At 46.9% G+C, this 21482-nt stretch overlaps 1 protein-coding gene across 1 annotated transcript in view; it reads left to right on the top strand.

The window, feature by feature from the left end:
* Nucleotides 1-801: 801 nt before the first annotated feature.
* GPA33 (glycoprotein A33) overlaps nt 802-21482 on the top strand; it is a 46360-nt gene continuing 25679 nt past the window's right edge. Inside the window, exons 1-3 of the mRNA XM_032623309.1 lie at nt 802-1150; nt 16819-16973; nt 20400-20616. Of these exons, the coding sequence (XP_032479200.1) occupies nt 1108-1150; nt 16819-16973; nt 20400-20616 (415 nt within the window). The 5' untranslated portion in view covers nt 802-1107. The remainder of the gene's footprint in view (nt 1151-16818; nt 16974-20399; nt 20617-21482) is intronic.

Genomic DNA, 21482 nt, shown 5'->3' with positions numbered 1-21482 from the left:
CATTTAACTTCTTTGAGACTTAGAAGCCTGTTTGTAAAATAGAGAATCATAATACTCATTTTGTTCTGATCACCCAGGTCTAAGGTGGAACCCCTTCCACTGCCTCAATTTCATTATCTATGTCATTTCCCAGGTCATGCTCCCCATAGCACTGGCACTCTTTTTTTTTTTTTTTTTGTGGTACGTGGGCCTCTCACTGTTGTGGCCTCTCCCGTTGAGGAGCACAGGCTCCGGACGCGCAGGCTCAGCGGCCATGGCTCACAGGCCCAGCCGCTCCGCGGCATGTGGGATCTTCCCGGACCGGGGCACGAACCCATGTCCCCTGCATCGGCAGCGGACTCTCAACCACTGCACCACCAGGGAAGCCCCTGGCACTCTTTAAGTAGGGTGACCAGCCATCCCAGTTTGCCTGGGATGGAGACATTCCTGGGACATAGGACCTTCTGTTTTAAAATTGGGAGAGTTCCAAGCAAACTGAGACAAACTGGTCACTGTATTTCTGACTATCTTGGTTGCTTGTATACTATCTTCCTCCCTGACCAGATTAATAGTTCTCTGGGGGTAGAGATTTCCAGTCTTCCTCATGACTGTGTCTCTAGCGTGGTGGTGAGGTAGACCGGAAAGGAAGTAGATTAACAGATCGTATTATGCCTTGAAGTATTTCAGCAATTGTGACTAACACCCTTTTTTTTAATTGGCTTTGAAACCCTTCCTCTGAGATCATTTCCCTTCATATTACGAGGCGGCAACTTCCTGTCCCTTATAGGTGAAGCCCACGTGATAGTGAGAAGCTCAGGACTTTGCCCACCTGCTAGGTGGAGAGAAGGCAGGGGAGGTAACTGAGAAGGTGGAGACCGTTCCTTTTGGGGCCTTTGGTGAAGTGGGTGGAGCAGTCCAGTCCCACAGGTGAGCTCACCTGTCAGTCAAGCCGAGGGGTGGGCCATGGGGGCCAGGCTGGGCAAAGGTAGACAGAAAGGGAGAAACCACAGGGATTGAAGTCTTGACTGGGCCAGAGGCTGTCATAGCTTTAACCAGTCAGCCCAGACTGGTTAAAGTCAGGGGCCCACCAGTGCCAGGCTGGACTCGGGGCAGAGAGGACGCAAGACCATGGAGGGGAAGATGCAGCCCGTGCTGTGGATGCTCTGTGCAGGTGAGTAGTGCCCAGGGGTGGATGAGACAGGGGCTGAATGCTGAGGGTCCCCCAGAGTTCCCCCAGGGAGGGCCTCCAATGACACAGTTGTATTCCTGCTGGGCAGAATGACACGTCTGTTGTTCAAAAAGCAGGTTCCAGGCCAGTGCCCAGAATCAGAATGTTTTTTATTCTCATATTAGTAAATAAAATTTCAGCCCATTTCTGGAATTCATAATACTCTCAGAACGATATTTTCTGATGCCAGATCAGATCATCAGATCAGACATAAGATCTGACAATTGGGACAAAAATATTTAAAATCAGGGTTGTCCCAGAAAAGCCAGGATGTGTGGATCCAGGATTTGTGTTCACTACCTGAGATTTTTTTTTTTTTTTTTGGTGGTACACGGGCCTCTCACTGTTGCGGCCTCTCCCGTTGTGGAGCACAGGTGCTCTGGACGTGCAGGCTCAGCGGCCATGGCTCACAGGCCCAGTCGCTCCACAGCATGTGGGATCCTCCCGGACCGGGGCACGAACCCGCGTCCCCTGCATCGGCAGGCGGACTCTCAACCACTGTGCCACCAGGGAAGCCCACTACCTGAGATTTTAATCATTGCCTTAAAACCAGAGAAAGAGGCAATGGTAAGAGTGATAACATCTGTTATCACATATAGGAAAACTGAGGCAGAAAAAGGCTGCAACTTACCCAGTATCATCTACAGAGCAAGAGAAGACTCAAACCCTTCGAAAAACAGCCAGTTAGAAATAGAACGACCCTTTCCAAAGGCCAAAGCCCTTTAGTTCTCTTGATACTCTGGTCATTGCAAACTCAAAACATGGGGAAACCTCATGGAAACCCCACAAAATAAAAACCAGACATTCGCTGATATAATGGTAGACTCCAAATCAAGTGCTAAATAGCAGAGTCATTGTGTGAGGACCCACAGAGTGCTAAGGGTTAGGATGGAGGTCTTGGCGTTAGAGTCCTGGGCACCGACAGGAAGTAGAATGAGCAGGAAGTTGAGAGATGGGGGTTGGGGGGATTTTAGGACTATCTTTTTTTTGTTGTTGTTGTTTGCGGTACGCAGGCCTCTCACTGTTGTGGCCTCTCCCGTTGAGGAGCACAGGCTCCGGACGCGCAGGCTCAGCGGCCATGGCTCACGGGCCCAGCCGCTCCGCGGCATGTGGGATCTTCCCGGACCGGGGCACGAACCCGTGTCCCCTGCATCGGCAGGCGGACTCTCAACCACTGCGCCACCAGGGAAGCCCAGGACTGTTTTTAATTCAGTGTATTTGAACATGCTGAGAATCTCATCAGCTTGCAATTTATTTATTTATTTTAAAATTCAGCCACATTTTAAATCTAAACATATTATTTCTCATTGAATGAAAGATTCTTTAAATTCTGTAGTGCGGGCTTCCCTGGTGGCGCAGTTGGTGAGAGTCCGCCTGCCAATGCAGGGGACGTGGGTTCGTGCCCCGGTCCGGGAAGATCCCACATGCCGTGGAGCGGCTGGGCCCGTGAGCCATGGCTGCTGAGCCTGCGCGTCCGGAGCCTGTGCTCCGCAACGGGAGAGGCCACAACAGTGAGAGGCCCACGTACCACAAAAAAAAAAATTCTGTAGTGCTTTACAACTGGTAAACTTTCACACACACGATTTCATATAATCCCATAATAATCCTTTTTTTTTCTCCTACTCCAACCTTGCCCCTCTCCTCTTCCTTCTCCCCACTGGTAACCACTAGTTTGTCCTCTATGTCTGTGCGTCTGCTTCGTTTTTGTTTTATTCACTAGTTTGTTGTATTTTTTAGATTCCACATGTAAGTGATATTTTACAGTACTTGTCTTTCTCTGTGTCAGCTTGCAATTAGAAATTGTGGGCTTCAGGGATCTGGCAAAACTGGGGCATATCGAATCCAAGTTCGTGTGCCCCATGCACAGTGAGGCCAAACAAACCGAAATGTCGGGGTTTGGAGCAGAGAAAGTTTTATTGCAAGGGCAATGCAAAGAGAACAGATGGCTTATGCTCAAAAGAACCAAACTCCCCAATAGGTTTCAGGGAAGCATTTTTAAAGGCAAGGTGAGGGAGGGGAGTCACAGGGTATGTGAACAGCGGGTGCACATTTCTCTGATTGGTTGATGGTGAGGTAACAGGATGGTGTCACAGGGGTTAACATCACCAATCCTCAGGCTCCAATAGGTCTGGGAGCTGCATACTCATGGTCATCCAGTACGTAACTTCTTCCATCTTCTGGGGGTTTTAGCAAATGTAAAACAACTCAGGAAATGTGCCTCAGATACTGCTATCTAGGTATTTCAGGGAGGAACTAAACATTCTGTGACTGCAGTATGGCTGATTTACTATTTAAATTCTTACCAGTTCTCCTGGCCCAACTGCTATTTTTGCATTAATTCCTGATCCAGACTTTTGTGACTCAGGGGAGGTGTGGGAGATGAAAGCTTTTCTACAAACAAGAGACAGGCAGAGGACATGGGGAGAGGAGTCTGTCCTGGGAAGTCCCCATGGAATCCTGCTTGGTTACAGGAAGAGGTGAAGAGTTCTACCAGGAAACTTGGGAGCCCCAAGGCCTGGGAAGCAGAATGGAGGAGGGTCTGAGTTAGAGCTCACTTTTCAGCTCCTACAGGCAAGGCCCAGGCCAGCTGGCCTGCCAGCCCAGGGTGGTTCTCCTAAACCCCCAGGCTCCCCCTCCTGCCCCATCTCTCAAAACATGACCTTGGAGCTCTTGGCTGGAGAATAGCCCAGTGCTGGGGAAGGGTTGGGTCAAACTCAAAGGCCCTGTCAGGAGGCCCATCCAACTGGGGCAGAGGGGCCCTCGTCATCAGGTTAGAGGGCATACTTGGTTCATTCCTTCATTCAGACAGCTCTTTACTGAGCACATAGTTCGTGTAGGCACCACAGGAGTGAGGGGTCTGGAATGATTGCAGTCATGAGGGACCTGTCTCAGCCATCAGATTCAGACTGCAAGGATGTGCTTCGAGCCCAGAGGGTAGGAGGCTGAAAGGAAATGACCACCCTTTCTGGGCTGGGCCAGTGACCTCTGATCCTCTTTTATAGGGCATAGAAGTCTCCCCCCTGCCCAGCCATCTGTAGTCTGGCTGCAACCCAAAACCCATGCATGAATCAAAAGAGGGGATTTGGGCTTGGGAAAAAAACAAAGCAGAACAAAACAAAACGTGCACCCAGCTTAGATTGAAATGTGGACTTAACTGTGAACTTCCTGGAGCAGTACATTTCACCTCTTCCTGTGAGAAGGCATGTGACCCCTGGGTGAACTCATCCAGCTCAACCAGCTCTTGGGTTTGTGTTCAGACACACTGATAAAGTGTGTCTTCTGCCTCCACCCCCTTCCCTCCACCCTCCCAGCCTGCCCTGCCTCACACCAGGGGCTCATCACCTTTGCCTCCATACTTTACACTAAGGGGAAGGGGCTGGAGCAGTGGGGCCGGGGAAGCTGGGCTTGGTGGCTAGCTCCGGGCATGTGTTTGCCAAGTGGAAATGTTTGGGGTGAAATAGTCATTGCTATGTACAAGTGAGCAATGAAGGCCTTCAAAGGTCAGATGTAAAAGCAGCTGGGTGGCCCTCCCCACACCATGGCTCAGGAGAGGATGCCAGAGGAAGAGCAGGGAAATTAGGGAGGGCTTCCTGGGGGAGGTGGAGTTTAAGTTTAAGTTGGGTTCCAGAAGTCATACTGGCTTTCCCCCTACTTCCGTTCTTCATCTGAACTTGCCCAGTAACAACTTAAATTTTGCTGATGTCCCGGGCAGAGTAACATAACAAAGCTGATGAAAATAGACCCCAGGGCTCATCGGATTTTGGGGAGTCAGAATCAAATCACAAAGACCCTGGAACAGTGCCTGCCACATAATAAGCATTCAGTAAATGCCAGTTATTTTTTATTATTGTTATTAGTATGGGCAAGTGTAAATTATAGGAAAGTAACTAGACTTTGGTGATCAATTGTCTCATCACTCTGATCTGGCAGACACCTGCCAAGAGAATGAGAGTCACTGAGGATGAGGGATTCTGTCACCCCTCCCACAGGCTGCTAGAGAAAACACCCCAGCTTGTGTACAGGACCAAGGCTCTTCCACTCTGGGAATTTTTTCAGCCACCAGAGTCCATGAAAGATTTGATGTGATGGAAGGTACAGCTGCAGGAAAAGAGATACATAAAGAGGATCCCACCAGGGGGAAAGAGTCTCTGAGAAGCTCTGCCCAGAGTCACTAAAATCTTTGAAGACTTGATAAAAAGTACAGACAAACAACAGCAACAAAAAAGCCCCATCTTCCTACAGCTAGAGGAAACCTCGAAGCTTAAATTTGAAAAACTTAGGAAAGTACTGCTTTTCACTGAGAAATAAGGGAATCCATCATCCCAAAATATTCCAGATGAGAAAAAAAATTTTTTTTCTCCCCCATCTAAAAGTTTCAGTAAGCTCACGGTTGCTTCATCCATGGTGGGGTTTTGATGGGAACTAAGTTTCCAAGCTCTTGTCCTTTTGAGGTTGGTCATGCCATTTTAGAATCCCTCCCCTGGGGCCTTTGTTAGAGCCACAGTCCCCAGCAGGATAATTTTCCTTACATTCCTTAGACTTGTCCACTCTGAAGTGCCATGATCCTGTTTGTCACACAGGCTCGGGGAGCTCCCTGGTATCTTCCCTGTCAGAGTGTGACCCAGTGTCACTTGCACGTCTAAGTCCACGCAGTGACCTGGCCCAGGCTGTGAGGGTTACAGGGCTCAGCCTCAGACATGTACCTCTGATGAGAATCAGATTAGAGAGTGGCCTTGTGCCCAGTTCATCTTGACCCCGAGAGGGTGGTATTCAGGCCAGAGCCAGAGTGGTATCAGCCATTAAGTGCACTACAAGATGGGCAGCCTGGCCTTTCATCTGCTCCATGGTTGTGAGCCCCGTTGCCACACCAGTCCCCAGGACCTGGCTCCCACCTGGAGCCTGGGCATGACCCGCTGGTACCTGAGCACGACTCAGAAGCCAGTGCTCACAGGAGGGCTCATGTGCCTGTGGAATCACACTGTCTTCCTGTCAGAGCTGAAATCAGGATTAAAATGCTCCAGTTCCAGCTCCAGCCTTGAAGTGGGAAGGACGTAATGCATGGTCAGCTTAAGAGGGGTATGTGTGCAAAGGGGGAGGAGTGATGGTTTAGGGCATGGCTGGCAACCCAGACTGCCCATCACAGTCACCTGGGGAGTAAAAGTACAAATGCCCAGCTTCCCCCAGACCTTCTGAATCAGAATATAGAGGGGCAGAATCTGGGCATCTCTCTGATTCTGAAAAGTTACCCAGGTGACTCTGATGTGGAAGTCTAGGTTCAGAGTTGCCTATTGGACCTTGAGGAAAAATAGGCTTAATGAACAGCCATCTCTGTGACTAGGGCTGATTCTCTGCATGCGACTTGCAGCTCAGTTTTGCACCATCTCACTGCTTCCCTGAGTTAATGCCCAGCCTCTACATTGGTGTGTTAACTTCTCACATTTTCGTGGGCATAGAAGTCATCTGGGGATCTTGTCAAAATACAGACTGACTCAGTAGGTCCCGAGATTACGCATTTCTAACAAGCTCCCAAGTGATGCTGCTCCAGGGACTACAGTTTGAGAGACAAGGCTCCGGGAAAGAGCTGGTTCATGGGCATGGCTGTGATCCTCATCTGGCCTTTTTGCCCTCCAGAGTCCCATCGCAGGGCTTCTTGGTGACCCAGCGACGCTGTTTACTGTGATGCTGGTCAGCAGGAAGGAAGCCTGGGGGAAAATGCGCCTGGCTCAGCAGGTGCTTGTACCCCTGGCAGTTCCTCACCCTGCTAATCCCTCCTTCTTTCCCGAAACACTCTATTCTGTCAGTTCCCATGATTCACCCTCTCCTGGTTCTCTCCCGACATTCCTGGCCCAACCCTTTCATGTCTTCTTTGCAGCTTCATGCTCCTCAGCCCACCATGAAATGGCAGAGCTCCCTGCACTCAGACCCCCTTCTACATCCACATCCACATCTCTAGCTGACACCCATTTCAATTGACTCACAAATTTCTGTCTTCAAACCCAACCTCTGTCTTGAGCCATAGAACCATAAATCCAACAGTCCGCATGACTTCTCGACTTAGACATCTCAGAATCAGTTCAAACTCACAAGCTGAAAACCAAACTCGTGGTCTTTGACCCCATATCTGGGTCTTTGTCAGTGACCTCTACATCAATAGATGACACCCCATCCATCCAGGAATGAAAGCCACAAACCCAACAGTCATCCATTACAGTTTTCTATTCCTCTGTAATAAACTACCCCTTAACTTAGTGGTAACTTAGTAACTTAAGACAATAATAAAAAACATTTATTTTGTTCACAAATCTGCAACTTGGATGGGGCTTGGCAGGGACAGCTTGTCCCTGTTCCCTGCAGTATCAACTGGACTGACTTGACTGGGGTTGTGGGACCCACTTCCAAAATGCCGGCTCACTGGCTGGCAAGTTGGGGGTAACTCCAGTTCCTCTCTTTGTGGACTTCTCCACGGGGAAGTTTGGGCTTCCTCACAGCATGGTGGCTAGATTATAAGAGCAAACATCTAGAGAGACAGAAGGTGGAAGCTGCCAGTATCTCAAAGTCTGGGCCCAGATACTGATCCAGCATCTATTACCATACTTCCACCACATTCTATCGATCAAGCAATCACAGAACCCAGACTCAAGGGAGTGGATATGAGTCCTATTTATTAATGTATTTATTTATTTTTAAATTTTTATTGGGGTATAGTTGATTTACAATGTTGTGTTAGTTTCAGCTGTACAGCAAAGTGAATCTGTTATACATATACATTTATCCATTTTTTTAGATTCTTTTCCCATATAGGCCATTACAGAGTATTGAGAAGAGTCCCCTGTGCTGTACAGTAGGTCCTTATTATCCATTTTGTACATAGTAGTGTGTATATGTCAATCCCAATCTTCCAATTTATCCCTCCCCCCACCCTTACCCCCTGGTAACCAGAGGAATTTCAAAGTATTTTGGGACCATATTTTGATGCCACCATATCACCCTTAACAGCTCCTTCTCCTTCAGCTACAAATTCAAGTCATCAGTATGTCCTGATGATTTTAGCCCTCCAACATCTCTTGAGTCTGTTCACCTTTCTCTGTTTCCTCTGCCACCTCACCGATGTAAGCTGCCTCTCCTAAGCTACTTCCATAGCCTCCAACTGGCTTTGGGAGCCTGTTTTATCCCTTCTCCTATCTGCTGTCCACCCTGAAGCCAAACTGATCTTTTCAAATGAAATTATGACCATGTCACTACCCCTACTTAAAGCTTTTCATTGATTTCCCATTACTATTAGGATAAGACTTATGTGGCGAGGCTAGATTCTCCTAAGTCACGTTTAGGCTTTATAAACCACTGAAATGTTCCCCCAAATCCCAATATTTCAGCACCTAGACTGCCTCCTATACCTTTACACCTTGAACATTACAAAAATGTTTGTCATATCACATCCTGAACTTCTTGGTCTGGAAAAATATTATCATCAGACCTACCTGTCGTGTCAACACCTTCCTTTCTGTCTAACCTTAAAAAATCACAAGTCCTTTCTCTCCATATAGCCTTCCTAGGTAACTTTGGGCCCCAGTGATTTCTTCCTGATTTGAATTTGAAGTCTCAACCACTTTTTTGACCCTCTGTTATACTGCCATTTAAGCTTTCACCCACTTTGGGACTTGTTTTCCTAAGCAGCTTGGGGATAAGAACTACTGCTTATGCTTTTTTTTTTTTTTTTTTTCCCTTGGTATCATAGTTTCCAGAACAAGGGCTCGCAGTATATGTTTGGTTTTCTACTATCAAGTTACAACTTTCCGGTCCTCTTTTCCTCTCCAACTCTTTTCATTGAGTTCTCTCCTCAAATCTAAAACTCCCTTTAATCCAACTAGGGCATCCATCTTACCAAACATTCTCAGATACTACTATTGACCTTTAAATTGTGAGACTCTACAACGTATGCTAAACATAAACAACTAGATTCTTGTCCTTGGTGATTGGTTTTTGGGGGCTGTTCTGCCCAGTTCTCTCCTTTATAATTTTCCTTTCTCTCCCCTCCAAATCTAAGTTAACTTTCTATCTGGACAACTTCCCCAAATAAGGCTTCTTTCCAACCAACACCTGGCCTCTAACCAACCCCACTGCCTCCCCCAGTGCCCATTTCTAAGCCCTGGTTCTCTTTTCTAAAACGGCCTCCAAAAAGCCCAGGGAAGGCAGCCCAAGTCTCACTCCCGCAAGGTCACTGGCATTCTGGGGTCCAGAGGAGGATGGACTAAAAGAGGATGGGCCCCGCGGAGAGGGGCACTGAGGAGTGGGAAGGGCTGGAGAAGGGGGCCCATGGAGGGTGGCGACCACGATGACCACAGCCGAGCCCCCAGCCCCACGCTGTGACCAGAACCGAGACTGCCGGGCACAGGAAGTGGGGACCCTGCCCCCAACATCAGGGACCGGAAGTGAGCGTTGCTGGGACACGGCTGTGGGGCGAAGGCTACTGGGGAGGGATCCGTGTTTGGAGCGTGCCCTTGGATTCGCCTCCTTCATTTCCAAATTGGAAGAAACTGACAAATTGTGCTGATGTTGCAAATTGGCTACCTGTCCCTTTCACCATATTCCTTGGGCTGAAATCAATCATCATACTCAAATTGTGACGACAAAAGTTGTATTGAGCAGGATGTTGTCAACCAAACCAGGAAACTTAGACAAGAGACTGGCTGAGAGCACTTGGCAGTGCCCTCCTTGAGATGAAGACTGGGATAAAGATTTGTGGAAACAGACCAGCACTCCATTTCTCTGGGGCACAGCCATCTAGTATAGTAACAATAGCCCTGCAAGCAACATAGTTATGGAATGTAAGCCTAATCTGGCTTCAGGTACCTCCGTTCCCAAGTCTCTGCCGTATGTTCTGCCTGGGGAAAAACAGTGGAAATCCACAGCAACTGAATATCTAGCTCACCAAATGCCAGACTCTAGAGGACTCTTGTTTCTTCCCGCTACCAGTGGGTTCTTCATTTTTCTCCTAATTTAATTATGGAAAGATAGACATCAGTGATTTTCTAACTGACAAGTACCTTTTGTCTCTCCCTCCTTTGAGTGTTCGCTCATTTGATGCAAGAACTCTCCGTATATGTAAAGCTGATTCACTTTGTTATAAAGCAGGAACTAAAACACCATTGTAAAGCAATTATACTCCAATAAAGATGTTAAAAAATAAAGTGTATCCCTTATAGAAAGTCCAAAAAAAAGAACTCTCGTACTCAAAAGAACTGCTTGAAATAAATCATAAATGGTAGATAGCAAAAAAAAAGAAAGACTCCAATTGCTGTCATGGCCTCGCAGACTTGGGCCCATCCCATATTTCTGGCTGCACTGGGAGCGGTATAACTTCGGAATTGCTTTGTAGGAGAAGCTTGAGGGGTGAAGTTTGGCAGATAGTGAAGTTTGTCCTAAACTTCCCCGATGGCACAAGTATGATGTTTGTACTTGGCCTCTGTGTTTATTTGGAGTCATCATGGGAGGCTAAAGGATATCACACAGGGGGAATCACAACCCCCCAAACCACCCCTTTGGTTCCATCTCTACTCACTGGCTTGTTTTAGTTTCTGGAACGTGGCCCACCTTCTCCTGTGCCCTGATCTCTGCGCAGTGCAGTTCTCTCCCCCACTCACCTCTTCCCCCATTTTCTTTTTTCTTTTTTAACATCTTTATTGGAGTATAATTGCTTTACAATGGTGTGTTAGTTTCTGCTTTATAACAACGTGAATCAGTTATACATATACACATGTTCCCATATCTCTTCCCTCCTGCATCTCCCTCCCTCCCATCCTCCCTATCCCACCCCTCCAGGAGGTCACAACCCTCGTTTTCTTGTGGTTCCCTCCTGTTCATTCTCCAATGTCAACTCAAAAGGCCCTTCCTAAGGACAACCTCTCCTCATGCCCAAATACTCTGTTATATCCTGTCATTGAATGTATACCACTTGTTACCATGGTGGTTTTACATTTGCCTCTGTGATTATGTATTTATTATCATTTGACTCACACAGAGGATCAGACACCATGAACGCAGGAACTGTGTCTGTCTCTGCTTGCCATTTTGTCCGCAGAGTCTGTCAGGGTCCCTGGAACAGCCATTTGCTGGGTGGGTGTTAATGAATGAGTGCCTACCCTTCTGATCCTCACCAGGCAGCAAAGCTGGTTTACTCTCAGCATCTCTTATCCCGTCTCTCTTCCCTTCCTTCTTACTCTGTCCTGCTTTTCTCCAAGCCTCAATTTCCTAATTGCATTTGTTTCTATCAACATTACCCATCGTTTCTAGGGATGGATGGATGAGAGGGGCTAATTAAGGAAATGGATTTGCCCTGCGTGTTAAAGGAAGAGAGTCACTTCACCATGTCTTCCCTCCCTCCCAGAGGGCACTTGTGTTTTAGCAGGGGCTTCAGCGCCTTCACTCAGCAGTGGGCATTTCAGTACTGAGACAGCCAGTGGAGGACATATTTGACTTGGAGGTAAAGTTTAGTTGTTCCTCAAACTACCCCACCTTGGCAGCACTCCGGTTTGTTTTCTTTTTCTTTTTTTTTTGTGGTACGCGTGCCCCTCACTTTGTGGCCTCTCCCGTTGCGGAGCACAGGCTCCGGACGCGCAGGCTCAGCGGCCATGGCTCCCGGGCCCAGCCGCTCCGCGGCATGTGGGATCCTCCCAGACCGGGGCACGAACCCGCGTTCCCTGCAACGGCAGGCGGACGCTCAACCACTGCGCCACCAGGGAAGCCCAGCACTCAGGTTTTGTGTCCATGTCCTCCCTGCCTGCCGGGCTTGTCTCTGCTCCTAGATCATTCTGTCCCTGGAGCAGCCCTCTCTGCCCAGGGCACCAACTCCTTATCATTTGCACTTAACACTTAACACCACCTCCTTCCTGAGGTACCTTCCTCCCCTGCCACCAAGGGACCTTTGGGCTGCTTCCTCGTTCTCTGCCCTGGTGAGTCAGGGATGCCATAAACACCTGGCATGGGCAGAACATGGTGACAGACAGACGCTCCCACTTAGGACTGTCACAGAGTTCCTGGGAGAGAGGCATAAATTGTGGAGGACAGGGCCCGCCGTCAGAACTCACTGCTCCACACCTGCCCACCGACTTCTCTATCTCTGTACACAAGGGAACAGGTGACTCTTGCTGTGGGCAAGGCTAGTCCTCCACCTATGCCCTCCCCCACCCAGCCAGAGGTCTTGCTCCATCTGGCTTCTCCTCTATTTTCAGTCTCTTCCTTTCTGGGAGTTCCATCCCTATAACCTAGGAGCCTGCTTAAGTCTCTCCATCTTCCATCCCAGAGGGGACAAAAGAAACCTTCTCAAGACCTTTCATGGCCCTCTGGCTCCAGCTTTCCCATCTCCCTGTGTTACGTGAGCTCCTTGACAAAATGGGCTGCCCTCACCTCTCTACTTCTTCACTTCCTGCTTGACATACAAAATTGTAACACGGCTTTATGGTTACAAGAGTACCGCATGTCTGCTGCAGAACATCTGGAAAATAAAAATACACAAAGAAGAAACCCATCATCCCAGAATCCAGAGATCACTGGTATTAATCCTGTATCCGGTATATTTTCTTCTAAGAATTTGCTTCCCCTCTGTGACTTTGTAGAAGTAGGATACTGTTGCATGTACAGTTTTGCATCCTGCTTTACTCTCTTCTATGCACAAGTTCAACATAGTGAATTGAATCCCTTGGGGGCTATTTCAAGTCCCACCTCCTCAATAAGGCTTTCCATTAAAATCCTTCTTCCAGGCCCCTCCCCTCTCCACCCCTCCCCACAACCCCTACACTTCACTCCTTATCATTTGCACTTAACACTTAATTAGGTTCTATTAGGATGCCGGCTGACAGTGATGCTGGCTAACTGCTTCCTAGGCAGGGACTGTGTCATGAACCACTCAATCAGTAAAGTCTTATTAGCACCCAGCTCTGTGTACATACCTTGGGGTGGGAACTAGCAAGCGATGGGTATAAGAGAAGTCTGAGACACAGACCCTGCTGGAAGGAGCTGCCCTATGATGAGGAGAGACGGCTCACACACATAGACCCACACTGACATGAGAATGACGTGGGCGTGGGGTGCACGCTCCCTGAAGCGCTTCAGCGAAGCCAGTAAGGGCTGGGATGGTCCAGGTGGATTCCTGGAGGAGGTGGGGCATGAAGATGCCTCTGATCATTTTTCCAGGGCCTTGCACTAAACTAGGGCCTTAGGAAAAATTCATTAAATTGACCAGAATTCATAGATTCCTAAAGATCCATGTTGAACAAAGAGTTCCTCAAACATCCATGGAGTTCTAACGCCCCTCCCCACCTCTCCATCCCTCCTCCCCCATCTGCCAGTCTGAGAGCCTCCAGGAGTCATTCCCACCTTGTGGGGGGGGGCAGGACAAACCAACATGCACGTGCGTGTGTGAGCTGCACCCCTTTCCCTAGAGACCAGCTCTTTCTCAATGTCAGAGCATATATCTAGTCCTGGGGTGCGATGGGCCCCTTCTGGCCTCGGGCACCTCCTCCCTAACTAAGAATGTGGTTTCTCTGAGCAAATGGATTTTGCTAAATGGAGGCATTCCTGCCAGTTTCCCAAGGGTTCCCATGATGTGCTGTGTACGCCTAAAGTCTCCAGTCCATCGAGCATTTTATTATTCTCCTTGGATGTATTGCTTTCTGGTTAGCTCTCAAGAGACAGTTTATTATCTTCTTAACAAGCCTTAATTATTTACAAGCAATCCTGGAGGCTTCAAGCTGTCTGTTCACACCCCGCCCACTTAGGGAGCTTAAATGACCTTTCCCATTTCCATCTGGGGCCACTTGCCGACTTGGCATCCCCTCTCCGGGCTCCTTTTGTTCTTAATTTAAATTTTTTTTTTTTGACATTTTCTAGCAATGTGTAAGGTAAGTTCTTCAACCAAGTTTCTCTGGTTGCAAATCCTACCCATCTTTTAAACTTAAGTTCTCTAGAACTCATTCAGTTTGCTGTCCAAGAGCACTTATTTGAGCATCTCCTAAGTGTTAGGCAGTTTTCTGAGCCCTGAGGATATGAAAAGGAAGGAAAAACAGTGTGGCAGAGGAGAAGGATGTGACAGTATGGAATGCTGGCATAGTTCTTGCTTATGTGCCAGGATGAAGGTCATGCATGCTAAATATGTTTTCATCCAACCCTCACAACAACGCTGGAGTTAGATAATATTATTATCCTCATTTTATAGTCGAGGAAACTGAGGCACAGAGAAGTTAATTAAGTTGTGCAAGGTTACACAGCTAGGAAAACTAAGAATGAGGATGACAGCCTGGGCAGTTTGGCTCCAGCGTTTGTGCTCTTGGCCACTCTGCCATATGTAGTAAACTCTCATGAGATAGTGCTAGGATGAAGGTACTCGTGGGTGGTACCCATGGCACAAAGGACAGAGTCATCTACTCTGCTTGAGAGCCTTTGGGCATTTTCTCTAGGACAATGTATGTGGTTAAAATTTCTTCCTCAGCAAACCCCTATTGTGCTGTGAGATTTTGATTCCTTCCTTGCAGGTGAGAGCACCTGCTCCTCCAATTTGTATACCCTTGGGAAGGTTAACACGAGGGCCGCAGAGCTAATAAACAATAAGCCTATAGAAAGAGGTGAAAGGAACTGGGTTTATTACAGAACTGCGGGTGAGAAAGTTGGTGATTGCAAACGTCAGAATCCTCTGAGTTCATGATGGGAAATTATTGAGAAGTTAAGCCAGATGTCTTTGCTGCCAGTGATGTCAGAAAAAGAGGATGCTAACTGAATCAGTGAGAAGGATTTGATTAGCTGTGGAGGATTTCCAGTGATGGCTGTTGGCGTGAAGGTCTTAAACACAGGATAAATTCTCATCTAGGATTATGGAAAATGTAAGTGTGCCTCAGGGCACCAGATCAGCCTTTAAAGATCCTTCTCAGGTTTACAAATAGCATTTAAATAGTGCTCTATACTTGTTCAAGATTTTTTCCTTTTCTTTATGAGCTCTTTCTCATCCGTTCATTTCAATCTCTTCCCTCACAAATTAACATAAAATGACTTTTACTCGCTTTTGTAGTGGTCTCTAAAATTGATCTATTCTTTAGTTATAATCATTAGTAATTATTATTCCTTTACGATAGTTCACCCATGGTGGTGGTAGGTGGTTATCTCTCGTGATTAACTTCTAACTAAGGTTGTGCCTCAACAAAAGACTATGGGATGAGAAGTGGAAGTAATTCGATATGAATATATATAGAGAGAATATACTGAACACACATATACATAATGTAACTGTCATATGTTGAGCACTGATTATGGGTCAGGAGTCATTCTAAACAAAGTACACATTTCATGTTACTTAATCTCCAAACAACCCATTTTTCAAGTGAGGACCCTGGCACAGAGAGCTTACGTAAACTGCTCAAGGTTATACATTTAGTAGATAAAGGAACTGGAATTCCAATGGGCGCATTCTAGCTCTGGAGCCTGTGCATTTAGACTCAATGCTATGCTACTTCCTGAAATGGCCATAGAGAAGTTGTGGACATTAAATATGGACTGGTACAGGAGTGGCCCAAGATGGCTGCATAGAAAGACGCTGAGCTCACCTCCTCCCACAGACACACCGAATCTATACCTACATATAGAGCAATTCCTCCTGAGGAAGATCTGAGGGCTGATTAAACAGCTACTGCACATAGAAGGACAACATAGAAATGGGTAGGAAAGACAGAGATGTTGTATCCATGGGAACCCAATCCCCAACACAGCAACCTGCAGTGAGGAGGGATACTGCTGACGGGCCTGAGTATGAAATTGCCCACCCTGGGAAACAGCATAAAAATCAGTACTTTAAAGGGTATCCAGCCTATATAAGAAGGAAATCCATTTACTAGAGCTTCTGCCTAATGGGCGTCACTCACACTGTAGTCATAGGTCCACCCAGATTCAAGGGATGGACCTCTTGATGGAGGAGGGTCAAAGTCACATGGCAAGAAGAATGTATGTGATGAGAGATACTGATGTGGCCACACTCTTTTTCTCATCTTTTTTCTGATAAACTTATACAGAATAAATTCCCCTGGGAGAACCCTCTCTCTCTTTACCTTGACTTAATCTTACTCATCAACTTTCTTACCATATTTAAGCACTCCATAAATATTTGCTAAATAAATGAATAAATCATCATCACAACAAAAAGACAGTGGGAAATATTTATTGAGAGCGTTCTATGTGCCAGGCATTAAGCAGAGCATTTATACACGTTATCTTGTTTAATTCTCCCAAGAGCTCTGAGAATACTAGTGTCCCTTTTTATGGATGAGAACTGAGGCTGACAAAAGTTTACACAGTGTGTAAGAGGTGGGGCTGAGGCGCAGAGCCAGGCTTTTACCCATCACACAACGCAATTAACTTTGTTGAGATGCCGTGGGATGGGGACAGGGTGAACCAAGGTACACGTGTTTGTCTTCACCCCGGGCCTGGTGGAGAACAGCTGGTGTGCCACGGCCGAGATCTCAGTTGTAGTGTGTCTAGCTGTGGCTGGAAGAGCGTCACTGGCCATTCCCTCAGAGATCCGGTGGAGAATGAGTATGAATGCCCATGTCAGTTACTTCCCACTTTTTTTCCAGTCTGGGTGACTGTCCACGCCATCTCTGTGGAAACCCCAAAGGATGTTCTTCGGGCTGCTCGGGGAAAGAGCGTTACCCTTCCATGCACCTACAAAACTTCCTCCCTCAACCGAGATGGATTTATCCAATGGGACAAGCTTCTAAGGAGTCATACGGTAAGGATCTTTAAAAAGTTGGGAGTGTCATGAGTACCACCTGACCATGACCTCTTGGAGGCTAAGCCCTACAAAGCCATTCAATAAATGTTAGGCAGAATAAACCTACTTAGCGCCCAGGCTGGGATGGGTGGGGAGGGAGCAGTGAATGTTGGACCCAGGGAGGGCCATATTATGCCACCTCTAGTGTGAAAGAGTCACCTTCCCCAAAACATCTTTCTGTTGGTCAGTCTCAAATGACCTAAACTGTATCATTCCTTTTGATTAGCATAGCGCTCTCGCTCGAGGCCAAATTTTATTATAGTTTTTTCCTGTTTGGGTTCTTTTGGGGACTATGGGAAGATTTTATTTTCTATTTTGGAATAGATAGTAATCCCATGGCTCAAAAATTAAAACATCCTGATAGTGTACATGGAGAAGTCTCATTCCTATCCCTGCCCCTCTTGTCCTATCTACCCAGTTTCCACACCCTAATCCTTCTATCTCTCCGTCCTCCCCAGTAAGGCTAATTTTCACTGGTACTGGTTCTTTGGGGCCAGCATTTAATCTGATTGATTGGTATCTCTGCTACAATCATTCAGTATTGTGAATATCACTTTTGGCTAAGATTTAGCTTCTTGTGTATCCTTCCAATGATTCTTTACGCCAATTCAAGAAAATGTGAATGTATATATTCACACGCATGAAAATACACCTACTTCTGACCCTAGAATCCCAGTCCCCTATTCCCCGCACCAAAGGCAACCACTATTACCAGATTTGGGGATGGACTTCTATAGATGCTCCACATGTATACCATGCACACACAAACATAGACATATATTTACATATACGTATATGAATATGTATGTTTATATAAACTACATGCATACTGTCCTCCACTTGGCTTTTCTTCCTCTTAATATACCTTGGAACTCTTTCCATATGTCAGTACATTTATATCTATCTCATTCTTTTTAAAATATTTTCATTAAGTATCACATTTTATGAATGCTCTATACGTACCGATGATGGACATTTGGTTTGTTTCCTATATTTTGCTGCTACAAATAATGCTGCAATAAACATCCTTATATATATGTCTCTAGGTATATTTTAAATATTATTGTCATTATTTATAAATATATATTTATATATAAGATAAATTATTAAAAATGAACTTCTGCGTCAAAGGCTACGTGAATTTAAAATTCGGATACATAATGTCAAATTGCTTTCATTGGATGTCAGACCAACCTTCATGTTCACCAACAACAGTGTAGGCACCTATTTCTCTAACAGAGTAGTCTCAAACTATTTGATATTCGCCAACTTGATGAGTGAAAAAGTATCTCATTATTGATTAAATCCACATTTCTTTAACTGTAAGAAGGGGAACATCTATTCATAATATGTATATATATATTTTTTGGACCACGTGTGCAGCATGTGAGATCTTAGTTCCCCCCAGTGGGATGGAACCCATGCCCCATGCAGTGGAAGCATGGAGTCTTAGCCACTGGACTGCCAGGGAGGTCCCTATTCGTAAGTTTGAAACTGAGTTCTACTTTTAAAATGCACACATGCCTGGCATTAGATCCCCAACTACTCAGAGTGGAAGCATTTAGCTTTTTCCCTGACAGAAAAGAAACCAGGACACCCAAGTCCTAGAGCAGCAGGGCCGATGAGAAAGGAGAGCAGATCTTGGCCTGAGGCACCTTACTGTCTGTTGCCCAAGGCACCCTGATGGGACAGAGCACATGTCCTATCTGTTTCCAGAACCCCAGGAAAAAACCTAGAGAGGGCAGCTGCTGCCTTTAGCTTGTAGAAACTGAAGACACGTTCTTTCACCGTCACATGTATTCAGCAAACAGGACGTTAGGTCTCTGGTAGGCACGCTTCTGAGTGCTGAGATAAACACTAGAGATCTTTTGTTGACTGATGGATCCCTTACTTTCTAAAGGATTTGAGGCAATCCCCTTGAGAGCAAGCAAGGCTGCAGAGCAAGGGATTTAACCTGTGCCCTCAAGGAGATTATTGTGACAGGTCCTAGCAAGGGTTGGGGGGTGACTTGGGGGAGATCCCAGGAGGGGGAAGCCTTAGGATCGCTGTGATTGGGAGGAGGGTTGGGGCATGAAGAGTCCTTGGCAGAGCCAGTAGGTCAGAAAAGAAGTGAGCTGGGAAAGACCAGCATCCACAGACGGGTCCACAGCCCAAGACAGGTCCTCATCTCCCACCTTGTTGCTCCTCCCCTTCTCAGCCAAGCTTCCTGAGTTATCTGCCCCTACCAGGGCTGTTGTATGTGGCTGGGCAGATTATGCACTTGGGGACCCAGCCCAGGGCGCCTGACCGCCATTAGCTTGGCAAAGGTGTGTCTGTCCAACAACTAGAGCACCTTTTCCTGATTTGCGTAAAGAGCATGCCCAGGCGTCCGACCTGACACTATGTCTCCACACTCTCTTCCCTACCCGGCATGGTCAGCCTTCCTCCCCTAATGCTCCACCGAAATCACCAGCGGCTTCTCTTTTGTTAAATTCAGCGTGCTGATTCAGTCCTCATCTTATTTCATTTCTCCCTAGCTTTTCCAGCTATCAACCACTTTCCTATCTTGGAATCTCCCTCCCTTGGCTTTCTGGTAGCCTCGTCTTGACTTCTGCTCGTATCTCTCTGACCTCTCTCTGACCTTTCCAAATGAAGTAACTTGGGGACTTGCCATTTCTCTACTCATTTACCGGAGGTGGCTTCAGCAAGCCCATGGCATGATGCCATCCGCTTTGCATATATTATCTACTTTAACTCTCACAAAAATCCTATGATACAAGTGTTATTATCATTATCTCCACTTTGTAGATGAAGAAACGGAGTCATAGAGAGGTCAGCATTTTGCTCAAGGTCATAGAACTAGTAAGTGGCAGAACTGTGATTTGACCTGAGGCAGTCTGGTTCAAAAGTAATGATCTTAGCTAGTACTATGTTCTGTTTGATAAATGGTAAGTATATCAATGAATAAACAAATTCCAAAGGCGAGAGTCAAATAAATAAAGGGGGCTTGGAAGCCAAGGATGGCTACCTAGCACAATGCCTGCACGTAGTAGGTGTTCAATAAATATTGGTTGACTGAATGTCTGAGAACAGACAATGAACTAAAATGGAACGGGTAAGAGGTGCCAGAGGTTACAAGAGGTGAAAGCCTCACTTACTCACACGTGCTCCTCTGGTATGAACTGCCTACCTGCCCTGGGCTTTCAATATCTTCACTAAAAACATATAAATACATCATAAGAGGAATCCACAAATGGACACCACGTATAGAGCTCTTTGTTCTGCAGGGTTGGTGTGTCAGTACACCTGGGCCTGGGAATGGTGGATGAGGGTAGTCAGGGCAGGCTGGGGCATCATGCCAGGGCCTTAGGCTGAAGACCAAGTGGTATTTCTTCTTCCTCACAGGAAACGGTGCTCATCTGGACATTTTCGACCCAAACCTACATCTACGGTGAACTTTATCAGAACCGCGCCAATGTATCAGGCAACGTCCAGCAGTCAGATGCCTCCATCACCATTGACCGGTTGACCATGGATGACAACGGCACATACGAGTGCTCTGTCTCACTGATGAAGGACCTGGGTGGTGTCTCCAAGTCACGCGTCCGCCTCTTGGTGCTGGGTGAGTGTCTCCTTCTCCCTCCTGGGGTGGTAGGAAGAGGGGCGGTGAGAGGAGTGGGGTACCCTGCCGGTAAGGTAAAGCCAGGGAGCAATGCCTGACCAGGAGCTAAGACTCCTCCCCTCGCCCCGTCTGTCTCAGGGGTTGGGGTGCTTCTCCTACCCCTGGAACCAAATACTCTTCTGTCTGGGCAGACAGCTCCCCAGGCCCAAGGTCAGGGCTGATTTGGAGTGGCCCCTGGGGGTCAGCCTTGGAGATTCTGTACCTGCTCTGTCCACTGCTCTTTCCCTCACACCAGCTCCTCTCTTTTTCATGCCAAACTTACTAAACAGAAGAAAAGGGGAAATCCTAGATCCTACTGTAAAGACTCTTACTGCCCTGCTTTGATGTTGGGGGCCAAATAATGACTCTCTTACAGGTCAGGCATCTTTCCCAGCCCTAAATTCAGCTAATCAGTAGAAGCCCTTCACACCACCATCTCCCCACCCCTCGGCTCCAACACACCATTGATCAGGTTCTACTGCTTCTGACATATGTCCCATGATAACATTCTTTCTACACAAATAGCTTATTATTGGAGTTTATAGCTTTGGAATAATTGAACAATCACCTACTCTTAGTATCTCCATTTTGCAGATGAGGCCAAGAGAAAGTAGACGCCTGACTCAACATCAACCAGTTATTGGAAAAACTTTAGGGAGCACCCAGCCTGTGTCCACTCTAAGAAATGGCCCCCACCGTGGAGGTAGCCATACTTTAAACCAGAGCAATGGACCATGTTTCCTTCATTTTGTCCCCTTTACACTACATAGTGGGATTTTATTTTTAATTACATAAGGTGGCTGCCCGGGTTTTTGAATCGTTGCAGT

This window comes from Phocoena sinus, chromosome 1 (genome assembly GCF_008692025.1).
Source record: "Phocoena sinus isolate mPhoSin1 chromosome 1, mPhoSin1.pri, whole genome shotgun sequence".
In the NCBI taxonomy this organism is placed as follows: domain Eukaryota; kingdom Metazoa; phylum Chordata; class Mammalia; order Artiodactyla; family Phocoenidae; genus Phocoena; species Phocoena sinus.
The sequence above is the reverse complement of the archived record's forward strand: the minus strand, read 5'-3'. Positions and strand labels throughout refer to the sequence as shown.